The sequence below is a fragment of the Geotrypetes seraphini genome, chromosome 6 (genome assembly GCF_902459505.1).
Source record: "Geotrypetes seraphini chromosome 6, aGeoSer1.1, whole genome shotgun sequence".
Classification (NCBI taxonomy): Eukaryota; Metazoa; Chordata; class Amphibia; order Gymnophiona; family Dermophiidae; genus Geotrypetes; species Geotrypetes seraphini.
The window spans coordinates 33,393,321-33,416,911 of NC_047089.1; the positions used below are offsets into that span (position 1 = coordinate 33,393,321).

Here is a 23,591-nt window from a genome sequence, read left to right on the forward strand (position 1 = left end):
CAGTAGAAAAGCTCAACCTTAAGTGGTGTCCAAGAGAGCTTCAATGAATTTCATGATCTGCATCAGTTGTAGATGTGACTTCCAGTAGTTTTACTGCTGAACTTGTGATGAGGCCTTGATCAATCAGTTATCTAGGTAGGGGAAGAAATGAAATCCCCATAAACTGTAGCGGGCCGGTACCTGTGGTTTCACGCTGGCCCGGCCACGCTCACATATGCGCTGCTCCGACGTGCCTCCCTAGCCGGAGGGAGGTCCTGCTGGATAATATGCACTGTCTTGTCAGCAAATCAAAAAGACAAAAAAGAGTCACTTCCTTAATCTTTAAATTTCCCCTTTATTAGGTGGTATGATTAAGGTGCATTCTTCAATAGAGTGACACACTCACAGTCTTATAACACAATCCTTTATGTCAGAAAACTCAGGCTAGGATGGCCCACAACAAAAGAGGCCAACCTGGACCTTTGGTCAGGTAAGCAATCACCAAAATAAATCTTCAATCAAAAAGAAAAACATTCACCAGTTCTCTTTAGTGGCACACAAAGTCCATGAGCACAGCGTTGCTCCAAAAGAACCAATGCACAAGCCTTAAACTTGTTCTGGCTTGTTTCCCAGCCAGCTCAACAGGAGCTGCTGGGGAGGGGGAAGGAAGTCAGCGAATCCACTAATTAAATAATCTGATTTGCAGACTTGCCACTAATGGCCCCACTAACCCAACCTGATGTACAGTGGATTCTCCCCTTCTGCCTTCCCTCAAGACTTTCACCATCTGACAGCCCCAGTCAGCTTAACTATAGCTGACACCCTTACACTTGCAAAATAAAGAAAAAGGAAAAACGTTTTTTTTTTTCTTCTTCCTGCTTCTCCCAAGCAGGACAGGTACAGCCAGCACAAGTCCTTCAAAGGCATACAGGAATCAAACACCCTTTTCCCACACAGTGCAAACCCAAACCCAGGAGGTTTAGAAACTTTACAACTCCCAGCCCTGCCACTTAGCTGATTTCCATTTGCACATCTTCAGGCAGACTGAAAGTTTCTCCAAACTCCATAGCCTCCTCACTGGGTAGCTGGTTGGCCAAAGGGTCTGTGTCAGGCTCCTGCATTTCCCAGTCCCGTGACTCAGGAACACCTTCAACAGGAGAGACCCTTTCCAGGGCTGGCCCTGGATAGACTGCCTCCCTCCTTTTCAGAGCAGTCTCTAAAGTACACAGGGGAATCTGACCTGCCCTTGGAGGGGGTGGAGCTTTCTGCCGATTTCCCCTAGCTGGCTTTGGGAGCCTAATCATTCCCTTCAGCTGGGAGAAGCCAGGGGGAGGGAGATCTCTCTGGGGCTGTTGTAAGCTGTTCTCAACCTCCTCCTCTCCTCCATGGAGATCAGCCCCGACTGAATTAAAGGGCAAGCTAGGTTTTTCCTTAGGCTTGGTCACAATCCTATCCCCATGGTTGGCCCTCTGAATCCCTGGGCCAGGTTTAATTAGCTCCTGCCCTGGTGCAAGATGCACTTTAGGGATAGGATTGTGACAAAACATAGGGTTGCAGCTACTACTACCCGGTGCTTCATGACACTCTTAATGCTGATGCTAGTCTGAAGGGTAAAACTCTGTACTGGAAGTGTTGAGAACCTACTCAGAAATGAAAGTATTTCCTGTGGATAGGTAAGATTGAGATGTGGGTTTTAAGCTTCTTTGAGGTCTAGAGAGCAAAGCCAATCATTTTTCTCCAATAATGGTAAGAGAGTTCCCAGAGAGACCTTCTCCTTCACTAAGTATTTATTGAGAGCATCGAGGTCTAGAATTGGGCTTAGATCGCCTGTTTTCTTCAGTATCAGGAAATACTTGTTCTGTTGCATTGAGCTGGAGAAGAGCTAAGAGCTATTAGTGAAGGAGGGTCTTCTGGAGGGAGTTGAAAAGAGACTCTCTTGGAGGGTGGTTCAGAGGTGTTCATAGTAGGCATAAGGCATAACCCTGAGCCACTGCTTGGGATACCCATTGATCTGATGATATGAGAGTCCAGCGCTGGTGAAAGTGATGACATCTGCATCCTACTGGAAGATCTGGAAGGAGATCGCGTGAGATGTTGGCAATGTTGTCTAGAAGGGAGTCAAAAAGATGATTGTTGCTTGGACTGTTCTGAGAATGTTTCAGCCTCTGCTGTTAAAGATTCTCATATTATATATTCCAAACTTGAATCAATGGAAAATATATATCATTCAAAAGTGTCCTGTGGAGTCTCTTGGGATCCAAGGTCCGCAACACTATCCTCTTGAATGGAAATAATTTTAGGCAGTGATTTAAAGCATATCATAGAGGTTAACTGTGGGTCATTGGATTGCCCAATAAAACCCTGGATAACCAAATCGGTACCCAAACCATTGGAAACTGGTGGGGTGGAGAAGTTCTATCAAGGGGACTTAAGGATACCCCTGATAATGAGTCCAGCTCCTTACTTGATGCCATTATTACATTTGTCACCAAATGTTATGGCTAGTTATAGCAGGAGTTGAGCTCTTGGGTTTAACCTTTCTTTTACCCATATTAATATACTGTATAAGGAAAAACACGCTCACCCAATTCCTCATAGGATCGCTGTTTGCCACTGCTCCTCATGGCTCCAAGGGGCCTTGTGTGCCCCTTAGGGCATGCCCCTTTGACCACATCCTGTGGCCGCAATCCACAACAGTGGCATCCTTTTCACACCCAGGAGATGGGCCCGAATTACGTCAGGCGTCCGTCTCCCACAAACTGGCACCAATCCAAAGCAGTCAAGATGGTACCAAATGGAGCCGCCGAGGCAGTCAGCAATAGTCAAAAAATCTCCTTCAAACACCAACAGAGCAGGTACTTCCTCTCATCATACACATACATTTCAAAGTATAAATGGTAGGCAGTTTCATGATATGTAACTCTAGAGGTAGTACAATGGTCACACAAGAACTCATCTTTCTCCTTCAGCTTCATCACTTAAGAATCCACCACCAGCACATTCTAGAACCCAGCTGCAGACAATAGAATCAAAATCTGTCTAGCCTGATTAAAAAGTCATAAATATTAATATTGTACTTTTTTTACATTAAAATTTTGGTTAGTTGCCTGCAGTACCTTTCCATAATTATTACACTTTAGTTTGTCTACCCCAATATGTTTTGGTTTTTTTTTTTCTTTACAAAAACTGATACCTGAATTTATGGATTATTTGTTGACTATTTGATAAGCTTGAAGGCAATGGAAGAAAAATTTTACTACCAAAATAGCCTTGTGATTGTTTACTGATATCATGATTTCTGACTTACTTCATGGGCTATTATAGAAGCATCTTCGTTTGTAGTTCACTAACATGTATAAATGGCAGTTTCAGAAAGCCATTATTTACATGTATAAATTCATACCATTTAGAGTACAAGGAAAACAAAAATCTACAGATGTATTTCCTATTTTCATGTTTATGAGAAAAAAATTCATTGTTGGGTTTTAGACCAGCTATAAAGCAAGCACAAATTTTTTAAAAGTGCTCATTTCAGCCATGGCTTTAACAGAAGTGATTAAGGGAATTATTCTCCTTAATTCTCATTTCTACCTCCAAAATGATGAAATATAAACATTGGACCAGATTCTCTATATGGCGCTGATATTGGTGGCTGCCTATCGTGTGTCAATCACGCGATGGCGCCATATAGAGAATCATACCGCCTGGAAAGATAGGTGCCAGAAATGTAGGCCAAGATTTGGCGCGGATAGGGCTCCGTTTGTAGAATTTCTCCCATTGTGGACTCATCACTTAGAGCTCGTTTTACAAAGCCAAGTTAGCAGTTTAACGCACATAATTGCGCGCACTAAACTGCTGGCTATGCTAGCCGCTACCGCCTCCTCTTGAGCAGGCGGTATTTTTTCAGCTAGCACGGGGGTTAGCGCATGATAAAAAGTCACATGCGATAAAGCCGCTAACGCGGCTTCGTAAAAGGAGTCCTTAATTGGTGGCATTTATACATGTAATAGGACCTTTTTATAAAGTTGCGCTAATGGACTTAGGGCTCCTTTTCCAAAGGTGCGCTAGCATTTTTAGCACACGCACAGGATTAGTGCACGCTAGCCGAAAAATTACCGCCTGCATAAAAGGAGGCAGTAGCGGCTAGTGTGTGTGACATTTTAGCGCGCACTAAAACCGCTAGCGCGCCTTTGTAAAAGGAGCCCTTAGTGCATGATAAATTGGCATTTAATGCATGCTAGACATTAGTGCGCACTAACCCTCCCTTTTATAAAACCACAAAAGAGGTTTTTAGCAGCAGCCGGTGCATGAATGCTCTGTGCTGCTCCAATATTCGTAGAGTTCCTATGAGCAGTGTAGAGCATTCAGCATGCCAAGCCAGCGCTAAAATCTCTTGTGCAGTTTTGTAAAAGGGGGGCGTAAATCCATTAGCTCACTTTAATAAAAGGACCCCTACGTTTTGTCACACAACTATCCTCCTGCCTAGGCCTGCAGGCGGTTGAGCCGTGTTTTACTCTGACCTGTCAGCGTGGCTTCCTCAGGAAAGAGGAAGGCCTTTCAGGTAAAACAGACCTAGGCCCCTGCCTAGTCTGCCCAGGCCACACTGAGAGAGTTTTTCCAATAAAGGGAGACACAGTTCAGGTACTGTTAAATTCTCAATTCTAGGCTTTATTTGATAAGTGGACTGAACACCATCAGCCACAATCATGACATGCATAAATTAGGCAAAAATAAAAATAGTCCACACGGTTGTCAGAAACGGCCAAAGTGCAAGTATATAAGTAAATGTCTCAGTCATTCATGTAATATTGACCAATCCTTTATAGAGCTATCCACAAGGTCAATATCTCACTCTTATTTAAATCTTTTATCACAACTCTCAGGGCTTCAGACATGCCATTTGGTCACCCATGTTTTTTCAGTGACCAAATATATTTCAATGGCTATGGCTTCTTCATTCGCCCCCTCTATATGTGTTAAAATTTTGTAATTTTCTTTTTCTTGGTTTTTTATCTTCTTATATCTTAAAGTGCTTATATAAATATAAATATCAATAACTTATCTTAAAAATTTTCTTCTATTCATGATAAAGAGAGATTGCATGAATAGAAGAAAATTTTTAAGATAAGTTATTGATATTTATATTTATATAAGCACTAAGCACTTTAAGATATAAGAAGACAAAAAAAACAAGAAAAAGAAAATTAAAAAATTTTAACACATATAGAGGGGGTGAATGAAGAAGCCATAGCCACTGAAATATATTTGGTCACTGAAAAAACATGGATGACCAAATGGCATGTCTGAAGCCCTGAGAGTTGTGATAAATGATTAAAATGTGATAAATGATTTAAATCAAAGTGCAAGTATGGCATACAATATAATTCCCCTGGACTTTCTCTGATTAAAGACAGTCCTCTTCACCAGGGTTCAAGTAAACAGAAATGCCATGAAAATAAATTCCAAACAAGAAAAGAAAAACTGCACAAACAAAGAAGGCGAGTATAGTAGCAAACTTTGGAAACACAATACAAGCTCCCCAGCTAACTTTGCAGGATAAAGCATTCAGTTCCTAGCTCTGACTCCCTTCAGAGCTCTGCCGTTCAATAGAGCTTATCAGCATCAGCTGAGCTTTCAGCCTCAGAGCACAGCAGGGCTTTTGATAAGCTGTTAGTTTTACAAGATCAAAGATACAGTTTCTTTAGCAAACAAAACCTCTGGGCAGTCTCAGAGCAAGAGAGGTTTTCCTTCTCTCCTTAATCAGTGACACCTGGTCTCTGGTTACAGAGAGCCAGCACACAAATACAGCTTAGATAGACAGATTCCTTGCTTCCCTTCAGCTTATGGACTAACCTCCATTCTCTCTGGGTTACCGTTGGCATCCAGAAGCAATTCAGTTGTGACCATTGCCTTAGCTTTCTCAGTAGCTGGGCTCAAGCTAGGAAAGTCCTCCACCATATCCACATCCTCACTGCTGTGGGGCTGAGGAGAGAGATTCCTCCCCTCACCTTCCTGCTTGTTCTGATGTTCGTGCCTTTCTGTTTCTCTGTCCTCTGTGCCTCCCTCCCTACCTTCCCTCTCTCTGTGATACTGGGCTCTGCTTTTATGTGTGTCATAGTCCCACTCCTCTCTCCTAGAAGCAGGGGGATTGGGCTGGAAATCCTTAGGGAAATAACTCTGGCTTCTCCTGGGCTGATAATGTGAATACCCTGCAGAATTAGGTCTTCACTTCTCAGTAAAAGTCCTAAAAGGCTTTCTGATGAATTTCTTCTGGTATGACACTCTCTGCTGGATATTCTTAGGCTCATACCCTTCCTGCTCTACCTCACTATCTGAGGGGTAGTCAGCCATTTCTATATCCTTACTTTTAATCTGGTCAGCTCTCCTAACCAGGTATCGTGCTCTGCTTTTATCTATTACAGTGACAAAGCTGGCCACAGGTTTGTCACAGTTTGTAAGATGGGATAGTTACATCTGGAAGTTGTAAAATTGCTGCCACAGATTTTATTTTTCAATGTGTATATTTGTAAAAATAGTTGCTCCTATACATCCTTACATATTTTAGAAAGCATTCACATTCTCCAGAGCCATTGTAAAATTCTGAAGGGACTAAATATGTTCTAATCTGGATGTCTCAGTTCTGATGATCTGTTTCAAATGGTTTTTTATGTATTTTTCTATTAAATGAGCGATGCCTTTTTATATAACTGCTTCCTTTACTATTACTGTTTTCCTTTTAAGATATTCTGTAGAGCATAAATTATTGTGGGTATCATTGCTACTAGGATTCTTTTGTTTTCATTTTTCCCCCCTTTACAGAAATCTTTCTTTAGTGGAGCTACAGTAAAACTTAGTAGCCATTCTTGTTATGATTTCAAAACACATAGTTTGGAAGAAAAAATTACTTTCTCTTTTGTTACAGAATTTTCACCAAGAAGTCAACCAGGTAGCACATTCTGAAAGTGTGTCAAGTTTGGACAGTCTTGAAGATGAAGGAAAAACACAAACTGATACAGCATACTGTGAAAATGTATCCCAGGAAACATCAGAGAACTCTGCAGCTTGCAAGTTGGACATACTAGAGCCAACAAATAATGCTTTCTCTCATATAGCCAGCCTAGCTGATTTGACTTATCCTAAAAAACAGCATGTAAATAACTGGTTTGAAAATTTAGACCATCAAAATTTTCATACTGTGGCTGGTTCTCAAAAAACACAACTCACAATCAGAATTCCATCTTTTGATGATCATTTGAACAACCACAATTCTGTCATGAATGAGCAACCTAGGAGAGATATTAGGGTTTCTGATATATCTCCTCATGCTAATATACAGTGTACGTCTCAAGATAAAGGAGAAGAAAAATCCTTGGCAAAAAACATTGAATGTAAATCTCCAACATCTACTTGTGAAGTAGTCAACAGTGAAGGTGTTTATGCTTCTCATAGTCCTGCATTTAAACCGAGCAGGGCCTGGAGCACACCTGATCCTACTCCAAGAGAAACAGGTCAGATCTTTGTAAAGGAAGATAACACAGATGTGATGCAGAACTTCAGAACCAATTCAAACCTCTCCACGGCAACTTCTGTCATATGTTTGCCTAATCAATTTAGTAATTCCACTGGTACTCACTACAGCATAATATCAAGTAGTCCTGTACAAAAGAATAAACAACTAAAAGAAGTAGCTGTTGTGCCAGTTTCTGATAATCTAAGTAGTTTGTCAGAGAGAAATGATGATTGTTACTCTGTCAAAATGGATCAATCCAATGATGCTATAAATCAGGGATCAACTATATTTCATGTCATATCAAAACACTCCAACACCAATAACATGGAAAGGAAAGACAAAATGGAAAATGTGGTTGGGCTACCACCATCAACTTTTCATGTAAAATCTAATCCTAACTTGTCTGCACAGCACATAGAATTGCAAATTAAAAATACAGAGCGAGGGGGATCAAAGCTACTGAAAGGTATTTTGAAGAAAGACTCTAAATATACGAATGGCTATTCTGGAGCACTTATTATAAGCCGAGGTCTCAAAATTGGGACTCGGAGTGCAGTTTCTATTAGAGACAGCGTGGAACTGGCAAAAGGAAAGGAAAGAATTCCAGAAACGCCAAAGGCCAATAAGAAACTAAGGTGGCTAGATGAAGTTGAAAAGATTGTAATAGAAGAAAAAAGCTCAAAAAAGAGCACAAATAATATATCAGAGTCACAGTCGCCTCATTTTCAAACCAGAAGCAATGCTTCTTGCATTAACCTAAGAAATATGAACTCGCGCATCACAAATCCAGCCTTTAATGACAATCAGGGATATGCCATGTTAGCTGCAAAAGCGATAACCTTAGGAGGATCTGAAACTTCTGGTATTCCTTTAAATTCTTTTGTTTCTACAGGTTACCATTTTACTAAACAAGCCTGGATGGCATCTAAAGGGGAGGAATCAAATTCCTCTGGATATATTGGTGATTCTGTCCTACAGAAAAATAGCCCAGTAAAAAGTAAGTCAAAATTGACCAGGAGACCAAGATCTGCCAAACTTCAATCAGCTTTTACTTATAAGAATAGAAAGGGTACAGTGATCCGACCACAATCTGCAACTGAAGCTGGCAATCCTGTCAAATCTCAGGGTAAAATCATTTTACCTCATCCTCCACCAAAATTTGTAGCAGATATCAAGACTGTTCCAAATGTAACAGACATCGTGCATCAGCAATTGATTCCTCCAAAACCTGAAAGCAATAGTACAAACAGCCATGTTGATACACAAGATACTTTATTAACCGATCAGATTTTAAACAAAGATACTGTAGAAAAGAATCCTTCGTTGCAGAATGGAGCACATAGCACAGTTTCAGTCACTGGAATACTACCTTCACCTTCATACAATGCACCTTCATATGAAGCTATGAAAAAAACCACCTTTTCTGTTAACAGTACCCCAATAATTGTCCCACAAGATAGCTCAACACCTTATACCAAAAGGAGCCCTATTTATGGAGAAAATGGATTGCGTTTGGATAGAACACCAACTGATGAAGAAATCTCTCTTTTGTGGAATGGAGTGCGTAATGCATTGGCTCATAAGGATCATGCTGCTGGTATGGTTCTATATTCTCCATTTATTAAGGAAAAAAATAGAATGTGATCATCATATGCAAAGGCACCAAGAAGTAGAGCCCACTATTTATCAGCCAACTTTGATATAATTTGGTTTGAAGACAAATTGGTTTCTTCAATTCAGACAAGTGAGTTCTATGGCCATGTTTGGTGCCAAATGGACCAAATTGGCCAAAGCTATCTAGAAGGCAAAAGCCTTTCATGGTGTGTACATTGTAGTTCTTGTGCTGCTACAGTCCCATAAGACAGTGATTCCCAACCCTGTCCTGGAGGAACACCAGGCCAATCGGGTTTTCAGGCTAGCCCTAATTAATATGCATGAGAGAGATTTGCATATGATGGAAGTGATAGGCATGCAAATTTGCTTCATGCATATTCATTAGGGCTAGCCTGAAAACCCAATTGGCCTGGTGTTCCTCCAGGACAGGGTTGGGAACCACTGCCATAAGATCCCTCAGTTTGGTTTTCTCCACCAAGACCAGTGAATACATTTTTCTTTCATTGGCCCTGTAGTTTGAAAAATTGATTTTTTTTTTTTTCTTCTATTCTTTGTTTTGTGTGAAAACAACCTATATCACCCAATGAGGGATTATGGCACTAGAAGAAAGAAATTATTTTGTCAATCCATAACCCAATGCATGCTTTTAATCTGCCAAGCCAGTAATACAGCTAAGTAACCCGTGCTTTTACAAGGCCGTGCTAGTGGCTGCTGCATGGCAATAGCCCCAAAGCCCTTTAAATCCCTATGGGCTTCTGGGCAGTTACCACAGCGGCCCACACTATCGGGCTTTGTAAAAGAGGGGATATATTTTTACATCTTTGTTCCATCTTTCAGAAGAGAGAATTTTCTTTGATTTTGCTTTGTCAGTTTTCACAGCAGACTATCAGCTTCAAAATACTAACCATATGCAAATAGAAGATATCCATCCCTAACTTGTCTTCTATAAATGTTTGCCTCAAGGTCATGACAGTACTAGCTATGGTGTTTGTCAAAGGATGGTAGAATAGTTTGGGCCTAGAGGATCAGGCTTTTTGCTTAAGCTGCAGAGAACAAAAATCAAGTTTATTGAATCTGCAGAGGTTTGACATAAGGACCACAGAGCCACATTAATTATTGGTGTCCAGCTAGATCCTGAACCTCCTTCAGTCAGAAAATGGGTCCAAGAATTAAGAGAAAACTCATTCTTCTTTCTTGAACCAAAATAATGGTTTAACACAAGAGTGGCGCTGAAGAAACTCAGCATCAAATGAAAGTAGCAAAGCATTGTTGTGGCACTTCAACACACAACTTGGAGCACAGAGGTTTCATTATCATATGTGGGCACCAGTAGCCAGGGCAGAATCTCTTAATTCCATGTCAAAAGCCATAAAGCTTATGTGTACCATATTCTTCTCACATTCTTTAGCAATTTGCATCAAGTAACTAAACTCTTTTTGCCCAGTTTCTCCATCAAGAGAAACAATTTCCATGCCCCTTTCAATGTCTATGCAAGTATTATATCATATAGATCTAGTAAGCCGTTAGAGAGTATTATTCTGATAATGTTTCTTTGCAAAAGGATCCAGAGTCTGATAATGACATATAGGAAATACCAAGAAATGGTTTCTAGACATCCTAAACAAACAATGAAGAGAGGGAAACCAAAGTATACACCACAAAACAATGAAAGAAAAACACAAGGGACCTTCAAGAATGAGGCAATTAAAATTCATTTTATTGATGAACCCAATATGGGCTGTGTTTTGGCACAACTGCCTGCATCAGAGGCCTTCTAAATAAATATTTTCACTATTATGACAACATTCAAGAATGAAGTACTGTGATAAAACCAATAAGATTAAGGGGGCCATTTTCAATAAGATGTCTTTCTGACTTTGTTTAAGTATATAAATAACCGATCCCCTCCCTACATCCTTTTAAACTTAATGCATTATATGTGAACTAACTTCAGAAGTGCTCAGAACCCGCAGGTAGGGAAGCCGCAAAAGGGGACACGCCCCAAAATGCAAACCCCTTTGGTCTATCACTGTACTTCCTCCTACACTGAAAGTCTGTTTAAATAATCTTATTATATTATTTTAATGTGATTTTTCTTCTTTATATAAAGTGCTTAGTGCTTGAAATTCATGCTTGAGATTTCAATCATTTCATATGCAGCACTGAAGAATGGCAGGAGAAGCAGTAGTCCTCTTGGTTGTCACAAGAAGTGGTGGGTTCTCTGACGCAGCCCACGAGGGCGAAACGCATCAGAACCTGATAGTACAATCACAGTCAGCTTCATTGACTTCACCAGGTATGGATTTTTAGCATTCATATTAAATGATTGAAATCTCAAGCATGAATCTCAAGCACTAAGCACTTTATATAATAAGATTATTTAAACAGACTTTCAGTGTAGGAGGAAGTGCAGTGATAGTCCAAGGGGGTTTGCATTTTGGGGCGTGTCCCCTTTTGCAGCTTCCCTACCTGAGGGTTCTGAGCACTTCTGAAGTTAGTTCACATATAATGTATTAAGTTTAAAAGGATATAGGGAGGGGATCGGTTATTTATATACTTGAACTGTTCATCAGTTGGATCCACAAAATATTAGATTTATATTCCCCGAGTTTGATTTTGGGTCTCCTAAGTCTGATTTTGAACATTTCCCATAAGATGTCCAAAGTCAGAGGCGGACAAACGGCCATTTTCAAAACCGACAACACTGCAAGACATCCAATTTTTTTTTTTAATTGCCTACTTTGATGTCATGGCAGCCAGGACATCCAATCCTTAGGATATCCAACATTATTCACCATTTTCAACCACAAAACTTCCAAATCCATACCATTTGGATGTGGGAGGAGCCAGCACTGTAATGGACAAGCCACAAAGACATACCAGTAGAGCAGTGGGGCACTTTAGAGGACATTGCTATGAACTTCACATAAAGGGTGCCAGATTTACATCTCACCATATGCCCCTTTATAATTTATGCTGAGCCTTCCAAAACTCCCCCAAAACCTACTATACCCACCTGTCTACCACCCCAATAGCCCTTATGACAACTTTGAAAGATTAGATACTTCTTAATGATCATTTCTCATTAGGAATTAGTGGTTAGATTATGCAGGATATTCAATAAGGTCAAATCAGTGGTTACATTTACTGCAGAACATTCTAAACCGCTTAGGTCAGTAAAATGCAGGAGTGGTACATCAAATCTTAAATAAACATAAACTCTGTTGCCAGATTGATATTTCAAGCACAATGATTTAAGAGAGCTACTCCGCTCCTGAAAAAAAATTCATTGGTTGCTCATTGAAGCTTATGTAAAGCTTAAACTCCTACAAAATGATTTTTTGGATAGTACTATAAAATATCATATCTCTAGCTTATTTGCTGTCTCCCCCTCCCCTCTATCCATCTGTCCCTTCTGCTAACCTCTCCTCCCTTCAACACCTGCCACCCTCTCCTCCTTCTCTGAGGTCACTGAAGAGGAAACCGCACTTTTCCTCTCACCCTCCAAACCCACTACCTGCTCCTCTGATCTGATTCCCACTCACCTACTCAGCGCTATCTTTCCTGCTGTCATCCCTCCCATATGTCACATCCTCAACCTATCACTCTCCACTGCAACTGCCCCTGATGCCTTCAAACATGCTGTTGTCACACCCCTCCTCAAAAAACCCTCACTAGACCCCATGTGCCCCTCCAGCTATTGCCCCATCGCTCTCCTCCCCTTCTTATCCAAGTTACTTGAATGTGATGTTCACTACCATTGCCTGGACTTCCTCTCATCCCAAGCTATTCTTAATCCACTTCAGTCAGGCTTTCCCCTGCTGCATTCCATAGAAACTGCCCTTATTAAAGTTTTCAATTATCTGTTCCTGGCCAAATCCAAAGGCCTCTTCTCTATCCTCATTCTTCTCGATCTATCTGCTACCTTTGATACTGTTGATCACCGCCTGCTCCTTGATACACTGTCCTCACTGGGATTCTAGGGTTCTGCTCTCTCTTGGTTTTCTTCCTATCTCTCCCATCGCACCTTCAGTGTATACAACGGTGGTTCTTCCTCCATAGCCATACCATTGTCAATTGGTGTACCTCAAGGCTCTGTCCTGGGACACTTCTTTTCTCAATCTATACCTGTTCACTTGGAGTGGTGATCTCCTCCCATGGTTTCCAGTAACACCTATACTATATGCTGATGACTCCCAGATCTACCTTGCTGCATCAGATATCTCTACTGCAACCCAAACCTGAGTCTCAGCCTGTCTGTCTGACATTGCTGCCTGGATATCTCACTGCCATCTAAAACTGAATATGGCTAAAATGGAGCTGTTTTATCTTCCCACCTAAACTCACTTCCCCACTTCCCCTGTTCTCTGTCTCTGTGGAAAACACTCTCATCCTCTCTGTCTTGTCTGCTCACAATCTCAGGGTCATCTTTGACTCCTCCCTCTCCTTTTCCACCCACTTCTGCCTCTATAATATTACCAAAATCCAACCTTTCCTTTCTGAGCACACTACCAAAACCCTTATCCATGCTCTCATCACTTCATGCTTAGATTACTGCAACTTTCTACTCTCAGGCCTTCTGCTCTGCCATCTTTCTCCCCTTCAATCTGTCCAGAATTTGGCGATTTTATCAAATTTTAAATAAACTTGGAACTTGAAATAATTTTTTTTTTAAAAAACTTGAAAACTTGCATAACTTATATTGTGTGAGATCCACTAAAATCACATTACCCCTCTCCTAAAGTCACTTAATTGGCTTCCCATCCATTTCTGAATACAATTCAAACTCCTCTTACTGTCCTACAAATGCATTCACTCAGCTGCCCCTCATCTCTCTTCACTTCTCTCCTTCCATATCCCCCCTCCCCCCCGAGCTTCACTCAGCTGGCAAGTCCCTCCTATCTGTGCCCTTCTCTTCCTCTGCCAACTCCAGACTCTGTCCTTTCTGTCTTGCTGTGCCATATGCCTGGAACAAACTGCCCAAATCCCTACAGCGGGCTCTGTCTCTGGCAGTGCTCAAGTCCAAGTTGAAAGCAGTCTCAAGGAGGTGAGCTTTTAACACCTAACTCTTCTCACTTTGGGTTCTGCATCCCCAACCCTCTATGTCATGTCTGTCTGTCCAAGATAGATTGTAAGCTCTTCTGAGAAGGGCTGTCTAATGCCAAAATGTACAGTGCTGTGTATGCCCTTCAGCGCTATAGAAGTGTTAAATAGTAATAGTAGTAGGTGGCACCTATGACGTAGTATTTTAGGATTTTGGTGGGCTCATACTTTACACCATAAATGTAGTGATTAGAGTGGCTTTTAGGCCTGGGTCATCCTTTCTATGGCTCACTAGCCCATCACCAGGCTACTTAAGACATTCATGTGATGCTCTACTAGGCTTTCCCATACTAGGTGCTTCTGTTCTACAGACAGGTATGTACTGTGTCAATCAGATTTTTTGGGGGGTGCGAGGGGGTCAGTGACCATTGGGGGAGTTTGGGGGTCATAACTTAATCCCTTCAGTGTCATCTGGTCAGTTCAGGTACCTTTTTGGCACTTAGACAATTTTAAAACAGGTCTAGCTCCAAACATCTAACTTCCATCCAGGATGTCTTGGAAAAGGTTTGATCGTTACCGCAAGACATCCAAGTCTAAGCCCACCCAAAGCCAGCCCAGAACATGCCTCCAACATGCCCCCTTTAGTTTTAGATGCACCATGACTAGGACACCTCACAAGACATCCAGAAAGACGGTTTCGAAAATCAGCACTTGGACATTTTAGCAAGAAAAATGTCCAAGTTCCAATTTATGCCATTTTTTTGACATCTTAAGAGTTCTGAAAATGCCCCTAAAAAGTAATCAGGTGAAGGAGAACCTTTTGTCATATTGGTTTTATCACAGCACTTCATTTTTCAAAGTTCTCACAATAGTAAACAGATTTATTTGGCTGATCCTTGATGCAGGCAGTTGCACCAAAATATGGCCTTTGTCAGGTCCATCAATAAAATATTTAATTGCCTCATACTTGAAGGCCCATGGTGCTTTTCTTTCATTTCTAGACATCCTAGCTATGTAGAGGATAATTTTATAGAAGGTCACTATAGTTGTCCTACAAAACCCATGGAACTCACAACTAAAATTCAGCTGTGTACGTTTAAACCTGCTTTGGAACTGGTTTAAATGTGTGCAGATGAAATGTGCATGTAGGTGCATATTTTATAAAATATGTACATTATTTGTTTCTTCTCATGCATTCTGCACAAACTCTTCACCCAAACATACCTAAACCAGGGTCATATACAAGTATGCTTTCTTGTCACAACATGTACTTTTACACATGGGGTAATTTTATATGAGGGCTTCTACATACATATAAAGGTATATGTGTGTGAAGAAACATTTTATAAAATTACCCTCCTCCCCCAATTTAAATGTCGCAATTTAGTGTGTAATGTGTTTGTAGAACCTCTTATTTGTTTGGATATGATATTTCAGGTTTACCTTTTTACCAATAGGAAGTACAATGTATGGGGTATTCTATGTTCTGTTTCATACATCATGTTAAGAAAAGTGAATGGGCAATGTTAACAGCCTTTTAGCAGCATCAAGTTATTTGTGAATGTTCAGCAGAGGTGAAGAGATCTATTCAAAAGATGGAGAAAGCCTCAATGGAAAGTCAGTGGAGTATTCCCCTTAATAACAGATACCCAGGATCCAAAGACATTTCAAACTCTAACTTAGAAAAGATTGGTCAATTGAATGCTTAGGAATACATCAGTCCTGGAACCGAAGGCCTCTATAGCCTAAAATTTGGCTCTTTATGCACTGGGACCAAATGACGTTGAGGGTGAGCAGATGTTTTCCACTCCAAACCTGGATGACAGCAACTCAGAAAGAAAGTCATCAAGAGAAAGATTGCTTAAAGTATTAAGATGAGTCAACGTGCATAATGCCATAACTGACTCCCTTCTTATGTCGAATATTCACTTTGACAATTCTTTTATCCAACTTCACTTTACAGAGTGCCAAAGACAATACTGGGATCAACTTGATGGGAAGTGGATGTTCTCCATTTCTCCCTGGAGTTTATGTCAAAGGCTCTGAACTGGAGACTAGTATGTCATTGTCTGAGCCTGGGAAGCCACGCTTACCTTCAGACATGGCTGCTTGGGATGATACACTAACTATACCCAACAATTGTGGTAAGAAGGTCCCTCAAGATCTGGTCAATAACTCGGCACTAATCTCCTTTTCTAAGGATCAGAGAGGACATTGGTATACTATATGCAAGCTTTATTTACAAGTTTAAGAAAATCCTTCAGTAGGGACTTCTTATTTATCATCTTTATTGATTAAAATGCAGTCTCTTCCACTACAGAAGCCACAACACATTTACAATCAGTGACATTTCTTAATTGAAAGTGCATTCCACTAACAATATCATTTCCTAGTCTTGCCATGGTCCAAACTGCAGTCCACAGGTTTTAAATAACAAACTTACAGTCGACCTCCACAGCAAGTACTGTAATTAACTGGAAGCTTTCTGTAAAGAGTTAACTTCTACAACCTCTTCCAGCTGGCTTTTCTGCCTCCTCATAATTATAAACATGACTACCTGCTATACAAACTATTTTTCCTGTTTTTAAGTGCACCTGTGACTTTACTTTCTCTGCATCTCATAGTTCTTTCTCCCTGACATTAATTTAATTAGAATATTTTTCTTAAGGTAATAAGTGAATTCTTCCTATACTTCTAGTCAAAATCCCATAAGTACAAACACACTGCCATATCCCTACTAAAAGTTGTGGCAGGGGAATCACTTTGGGTAAACCTGGCCAGAGGGAACGAAAAATGCCTTTACCTCGGTGTGGTATACAGGCCTCCGAGACAAAAGGAAGACAAAGACAAAGAATTGATTGAGGACATAGAGAACATCACTTTACGTGGTGACACAGTACTGTTAGGCGACTTCAACATGCCAGATGCAGACTGGAACACCCTCTCAGCAACTACGAGCAGTAGCAAAAGAATAATGACCTCCATTAAGGGTGCACAACTAAAACAAATGGTATTAGAACCCACCAGAGAAGAAGCGATACTGGACCTGGTGCTCACGAATGGAGACAGTGTCTCAGAAGTATCAGTGGGAGACACGCTGGCCTCCAGTGACCACAACATGGTATGGCTCAACCTCAGGAAGGGCTTCTCTAAATCAAACACAGCAACGAGGGTCCTCAACTTTAGGGAGGCAGACTTCGACCACATGAGAGACTTTGTCCATCAAAAGCTGCAAAACCATGCAGAAACTGACAATCCGGAAACTATGTGGTCAAACCTAAAATCCATCCTGAACGAAGCATCCAGCCGCTACGTAAAAACAGTAAGCAAACGCCGGAGAAACAAAAAACCACAATGGTTCAACAAGGAAATTTCGGACCTCATTAAAATGAAAAAAGAAACATTTATTACCTTCAAGCATCTTGGGAAAAGGGAGGCAAAAGAAGACTATCTGGCCAGATCTAAGGCTGTCAAAAAGGCAGTCAGGGAAGCCAAACTTCAAACAGAGGAAGATCTAGCACGGAACATTAAAAAAGCGGACAAATCCTTCTTTAGGTACATTAGCGACAGGAAGAGAAACAAAAATGGAATAGAACGCCTTAGGCAATCAGATGGAAACTACGCAGAATCTGATACTACCAAAGCAGAACTGCTAAACGAATACTTCTGCTCAGTATTCACCTGTGAAGCACCGGGAGATGGTCCGCAACTACAAATAAGAAACAGCCAAAATGACCTGTTTCGTGACTACGAGTTTACACCTAGTAATGTCTACCACGAACTTTCAAGACTCAAAGTAGACAAAGCCATGGGACCAGACAATCTACACCCCAGGGTACTCAGAGAGCTGAGTGAAGTTTTGGCTGAACCACTATCCGTACTCTTCAATCTTTCCATGCGCACGGGAAAAGTACCCCTAGACTGGAAAACAGCTAACGTAATTCCACTCCACAAAAAGGGCTGCAGAACGGAGACAGGAAATTACAGACCGGTGAGTCTTACATCCATAGTGTGCAAACTCATGGAAACACTGATCAAACAGGAACTTGACAAAATTCTAGACGAAGAAAATTTACGCGATCCACATCAACACGGATTTACCAAGGGAAGGTCCTGCCAATCTAATCTGATTGACTTCTTTGATTGGGTGACCAGTCATCTGGATGCCGGTGAGTCCCTTGACGTGATATATTTGGACTTCAGCAAAGCTTTTGATAGCGTCCCACACCGCAGGCTGTTGAACAAACTAAAATCGATGGGATTAGGGGATACATTCACAACATGGGTAAGGGATTGGCTAGATGGTAGGCTTCAAAGGGTGATGGTAAACGGTACCCCCTCCAAAACGTCAGCAGTGATGAGTGGAGTACCTCAGGGCTCCGTCTTAGGGCCGATTCTATTCAATTTATTCATAGGAGATTTGACCCAAGGACTTAGAGGAAAAGTATCACTGTTTGCCGACGATGCCAAACTATGCAACATAGTTGGCAAAAGCAGTGTGCCTGACGTTATGACGCAGGACCTAAGACAGCTTGAACAGTGGTCATCAACTTGGCAGCTGGGCTTCAATGCTAAAAAATGTAAAGTAATGCACCTAGGCAAAAAAAATCCGCACAGAACTTACACACTAAATGGTGAAACCTTGTCCAGGACCACGGTGGAACGTGATTTAGGAGTGATCATTAGCGACGATATGAAGGCTGCCAATCAAGTAGAGAAGGCTTCATCCAAGGCAAGACAAATGATGGGATGTATTCGTAGGGGTTTTGTCAGCAGAAAGCCTGAAGTCATAATGCCACTGTACAGATCCATGGTGAGACCTCATCTCGAGTATTGTGTTCAATTCTGGAGACCACACTACCGAAAAGATGTGTTGAGAATTGAGTCGGTTCAGCGAATGGCTACCAGGATGGTTTTGGGGCTCGGGGAACTCACGTATGAAGAAAGGTTGAGGAAACTGCGGATGTACTCACTGGAGGAGCGAAGAGAGAGAGGGGACATGATTGAGACCTTTAAGTATATTACTGGGCGTATAGAAGTGAAAGATGATATCTTCAGTCTTACAGGGCCCTCGGTAACCAGAGGACACTCGCTGAAAATCAGGGGAGGGAAATTTCAGGGTGATGCTAGGAAGTACTTCTTCACTGAAAGGGTGGTAGATCATTGGAACGAGCTGCCTCAGCGGGTGATTGAGGCCAGCAGCGTGTTAGATTTCAAGAGAAAATGGGATATTCATGTGGGATCTCTAGGAGAGTAAGAATCAGGGAGTGGGTCATTGGTATGGGCAGACTCGATGGGCTATGGCCCTTTTCTGCCGTCAGTTTCTATGTTTCTATGTCCTTAATTAACAGCATTCGGTTTCCTGGCATCTTTTCATAGTTAAGCCAGTAAGATACCATTTCCCAACTCTGTTTTGGCTTCTTTTAAATTCATTTATGGCTTTATGGCTCTAAGGATTCTGTTGCTTTCTTCTCTTTCTAGCTGTCTTATCTAATCACAATCTAGGATTTTCCTTCCATCACTTGCAGGCTGCTTTGTTGGCCTCAATTGTTTTTAAATCCCTTCACTTGGGCTTTGAGTCCAAGCTACTTTCCTATCACAGCTCCCAACCAACTTGTTTCCTCGTGAGCTTACTTTGTCAATTCAGATCTCCTAGGGGCTACCATTCCTAGGAATCATATAAACACTGCTTTTCAGAGCCCTCATATGTTTTCTAGAGCTCCTCCTAGTATTGGAGTATACTATAGTCAATGACATATTCTCCAGCATGTTCCTTAGCATAATCACATTTTTTCTATTATTTATGTCTCTTCCAATTGTATATATCCCAGCATCTCTCTGGCCCTGTCGATAACCTTTTACAATATTTTATAATCCTCCAGGAGACTGTTTCACACATCTACCATCCTTTCAGTAGAAAAGTATTTCCTTAGATTACTCCTGAGCCTATCACCTCTTAACTTCATCCTGTGCCCTCTCATTCCAGATCTTCTTTTCAAATGAGTGTCTTAACTCATGTGCATTTACGCCACATACGTATTTAAACATCTCTATCACATCTCCCCTCTCCCACCTTTCCTCTAAAGTATACATATTGAGATCTTTAAGTCTGTCCCCTTACGCCTTATGACGAATACCACACACCATTTTAGTAGCCTTCCTCTGGACCGACTCCATCCTTTTTATATCTTTTTGAAGGTGCGGTCTCCAGAATTGTATACAATATTCTAAATGAGGTCTCACCAGAGTCTTATATAGGAGCATCAATACCTCCTTGTTCCTACTGGCTATTCCTCTTCCTATGCACCCTAGCATCCTTCTAGTTTTCGCCCTCATATTTTCAACCTGTTTGGCCACCTTATGTTATCACATACAATCACACCCAAGTCCCGCTCTTTTGTGTGTACATAAGTTCTTTACCCCCTAAACCGTACTGTTCCTTCAGGTTTTTGCAGCCCAAACACATGATCTTGCATTTCTTAGCATTAAATTTTAGCTGCCAGATTTCAGACCATTCTTCAAGATTCACTAGATCTTTCTTCATGTTATTCACACCGCAAATCTTACCCGACAGACCTTCAGCAAAATCGCATATAAAAATGTTAAAAAGAACAGGCCCAAGAACAGAACCTTGACGATGCACACCACTGGTAACATCCCTTTCCTCAGAGCGATCTCCATTAACCACTACCCATTGCCATCTTCTCAACCAGTTCTTGATCCAGCCTGTCACTTTGGGGCCTATTCCGAGGGCACTCAGTTTATTTATTAGACATCTGTGTGGAACACTGTCAAAGGCTTTGCTAAAATCTAAATACACCACATTTAACGCACTCCCTCTATTCAATTATCTGGTCACCCAGTCAAAGAAATTTGAATCCATGTTGCCTCCAGTTCTGTAATCCACAGGATTCCAGAAACTTTTTGCATTCTCTGTTTTAAAAAGCATTTCCATTAATTTGCTTACCACAGAAGTCAGACGTACTGGCCTGTAATTCCCCATAGATTTAAAGTGACAGTACACATGACAGTGTCTATATCAGGTTCCACGAATGACATTACCCACATGTGAGAATATCATGCCTACTTGTCCTCTGAGAAATATATATAAACACAATCCAGAACCATAAAATCTATATATACCATAATATATATATATACCATAAAATATATATATAAACAATCCAGAACCATAAAGTCTTTGACGTTAAAATGATTGAATATTTTGACACCCACCAACCAGGATGTAACATATCTGGGTTTCCTATCCTATTATAAACCATTTGTTATACTTAGATCACCCATCCATTTCTCCCTGTTTCTTATCCCCATCTCCCACCCCTACCTTACCCCATATATTCTGATATTTGTCATATTTTGCTCATTTTTAACCCAAAGTAGTAGGTATTGCCTTTGCAAGCTAGTCAAAAACTATATTAAGTTAGTCCAATAGAAAGGTATCATCTTTTTTGTTATATTTCTATTTATTACCTTGTAGGCAGATGAAATCAATGTTATGACTTACTCCCAATCACTGATAATCATCCACTTTATATCTAAGAAGCACTCGATATTCATTTGCCATAAGCTCAACTAAGGCTTAGCCCAGGCTGCAACACTGAGTTGAGAGTCAAGCATCTTAATTTAGACCGCTGAGTGGATCATGTGTTTTCCTGGCTAACATGGGGCCTGCAAAGTGAATGCTTATTGTGGTCAGTGCTAAACCAATTTCGGATGGGCTATGGCACATACACATTTGATTAATGGCTTTGTCACTTCAGAGATGATCTGCACTTTCCCTTTGAGGTCAACTAGGCAATTGATCATGTCAATTCATGTCCACTCAAACTTCTACCTGATGCTTTTGAACATCTAACTCCGCTATTGATTACCTTAATTGAGGGTCAAGGACATATCTCTCTAAATTTCTCAGGAAATACTACTATTGCTTATCACTTATATAGCGCTGAAAGACATACGCAGCGCTTTACATTGAAATGAATGATGATCTTAACAGCTTATAGAAAACAATCCACATGAAAATCATAAGACTTTAAACATAAGAGATTCTTTGGTATGTATATAAGAAACACTTGACTCCTAAACCTGCTTGCCATGAGATGTGCTTCACTATATACAGTATTTTACCTTTTGTTGTCTGGTCTAAAAACATCTTTAGCGAAGGTGATATGTGAAGGTGGTAAGTACTGTTCTCATATTGATGTAAACCCTGTGTTGCTGAATTTATTAGTATCTCAAGTTTATGAGAGGGTTATGACAGACAGCCCAAATTGGGAAACCACTAGTTTCATGAGATAGGAATTAGTTCTAATTCAGCTAATAAAACCTCTCTTTGAATCCATGCTATCAGCAGAGCTGAAATATCTACCTCAGACAGTTCTCTTCTTAGTAAAAGTAACTTGAATCCAAAGATTAAGCAAGCATCAAGCATTTTATATTTTATTCTTCATACCTTCAAACCCACTATACATTTTATCAAAAGTGGTATAACACTTCAAAGCAATCAGTGCATAGTTCCTCTCACTTTCTTTCCAAGGGTATATGCATATAAAGGTGAACTGCTAAACTAAAGGAGTGGTGGTCTATTATACCAAAACAAAACAGCTGTACTTTTATTCCATGCAATTAATCATATTTTTGATGCTATCAGATTAGGGACTGCAGCAGCCAAAGAACTTTATCAAACTGGTTATAAGATGGTATTTCCATTACTACATTATAGCAGGGTTACAGCTAAAGAGAACCACTGCAAATTTATCTCTGATAAATTTTTATTTAGAGATATATGAAGAGTTGTAATATGATTATCCCTTCACACCCCTATATCCCATTGCTGTCTAGATTATTATTTCTCAACAAGATGATACAAACAGCTCTACAAGGACTTTCAGTTCCCACATTATGTAACTGTCTTGGTTGCCTTTGAGAATCAAACTAAATCAAAATAGGACAGTCCTGTCCAATGTCAATGGAAAAAATAACAGAATATGGGAGAGTTTTCCCTACTGATGCTGCCAATAAGATGACATCACCCATTTGTGTGTCTTTTTATTTTGCTGTCTACAGGGAATCCCCATTACAAGTAAGCAACTTTACTAGCCAGTTGACTAGACTTAAGATAGCTATAACTGTTCCTAGGGACAGCCAGCTAAGTAAATCAGCTTGCATGAAATACTAAAGCTAGCCAGTCAACTGCTTCCCTGTTTTTAGAGTGCTACCAGGACTTCCCAATATTTTACTGGCTATATTTAGACCAGAGCTTCCCAAATCTACCTTGATAAGCCACAACCAAGACAAGTTTTCAAGATATCCATTTACATGCACTGGGAACCCAGCATATGCAAGATTATCTCATGCCTATTCATTGCAAATATCCTGTAAATCCAACTCCTATAGTATCAATAGGGCAAATTTAGAAAGTCCC

At 40.7% G+C, this 23,591-nt stretch overlaps 1 protein-coding gene across 9 annotated transcripts in view; it reads left to right on the plus strand.

The window, feature by feature from the left end:
* CEP126 (centrosomal protein 126) overlaps positions 1-23,591 on the plus strand; it is a 109,216-nt gene that overhangs the window by 53,814 nt on the left and 31,811 nt on the right. For all 9 annotated transcript variants that reach the window (XR_004539977.1, XR_004539978.1, XM_033950414.1 and 6 more), the window contains one exon: positions 6,902-9,086. Coding sequence is in view for 7 of the 9 variants with exons in the window: in XM_033950414.1 (XP_033806305.1) it covers positions 6,902-9,086 (2,185 nt within the window). In the remaining 2 variants the exon portion in view is untranslated. The remainder of the gene's footprint in view (positions 1-6,901; positions 9,087-23,591) is intronic.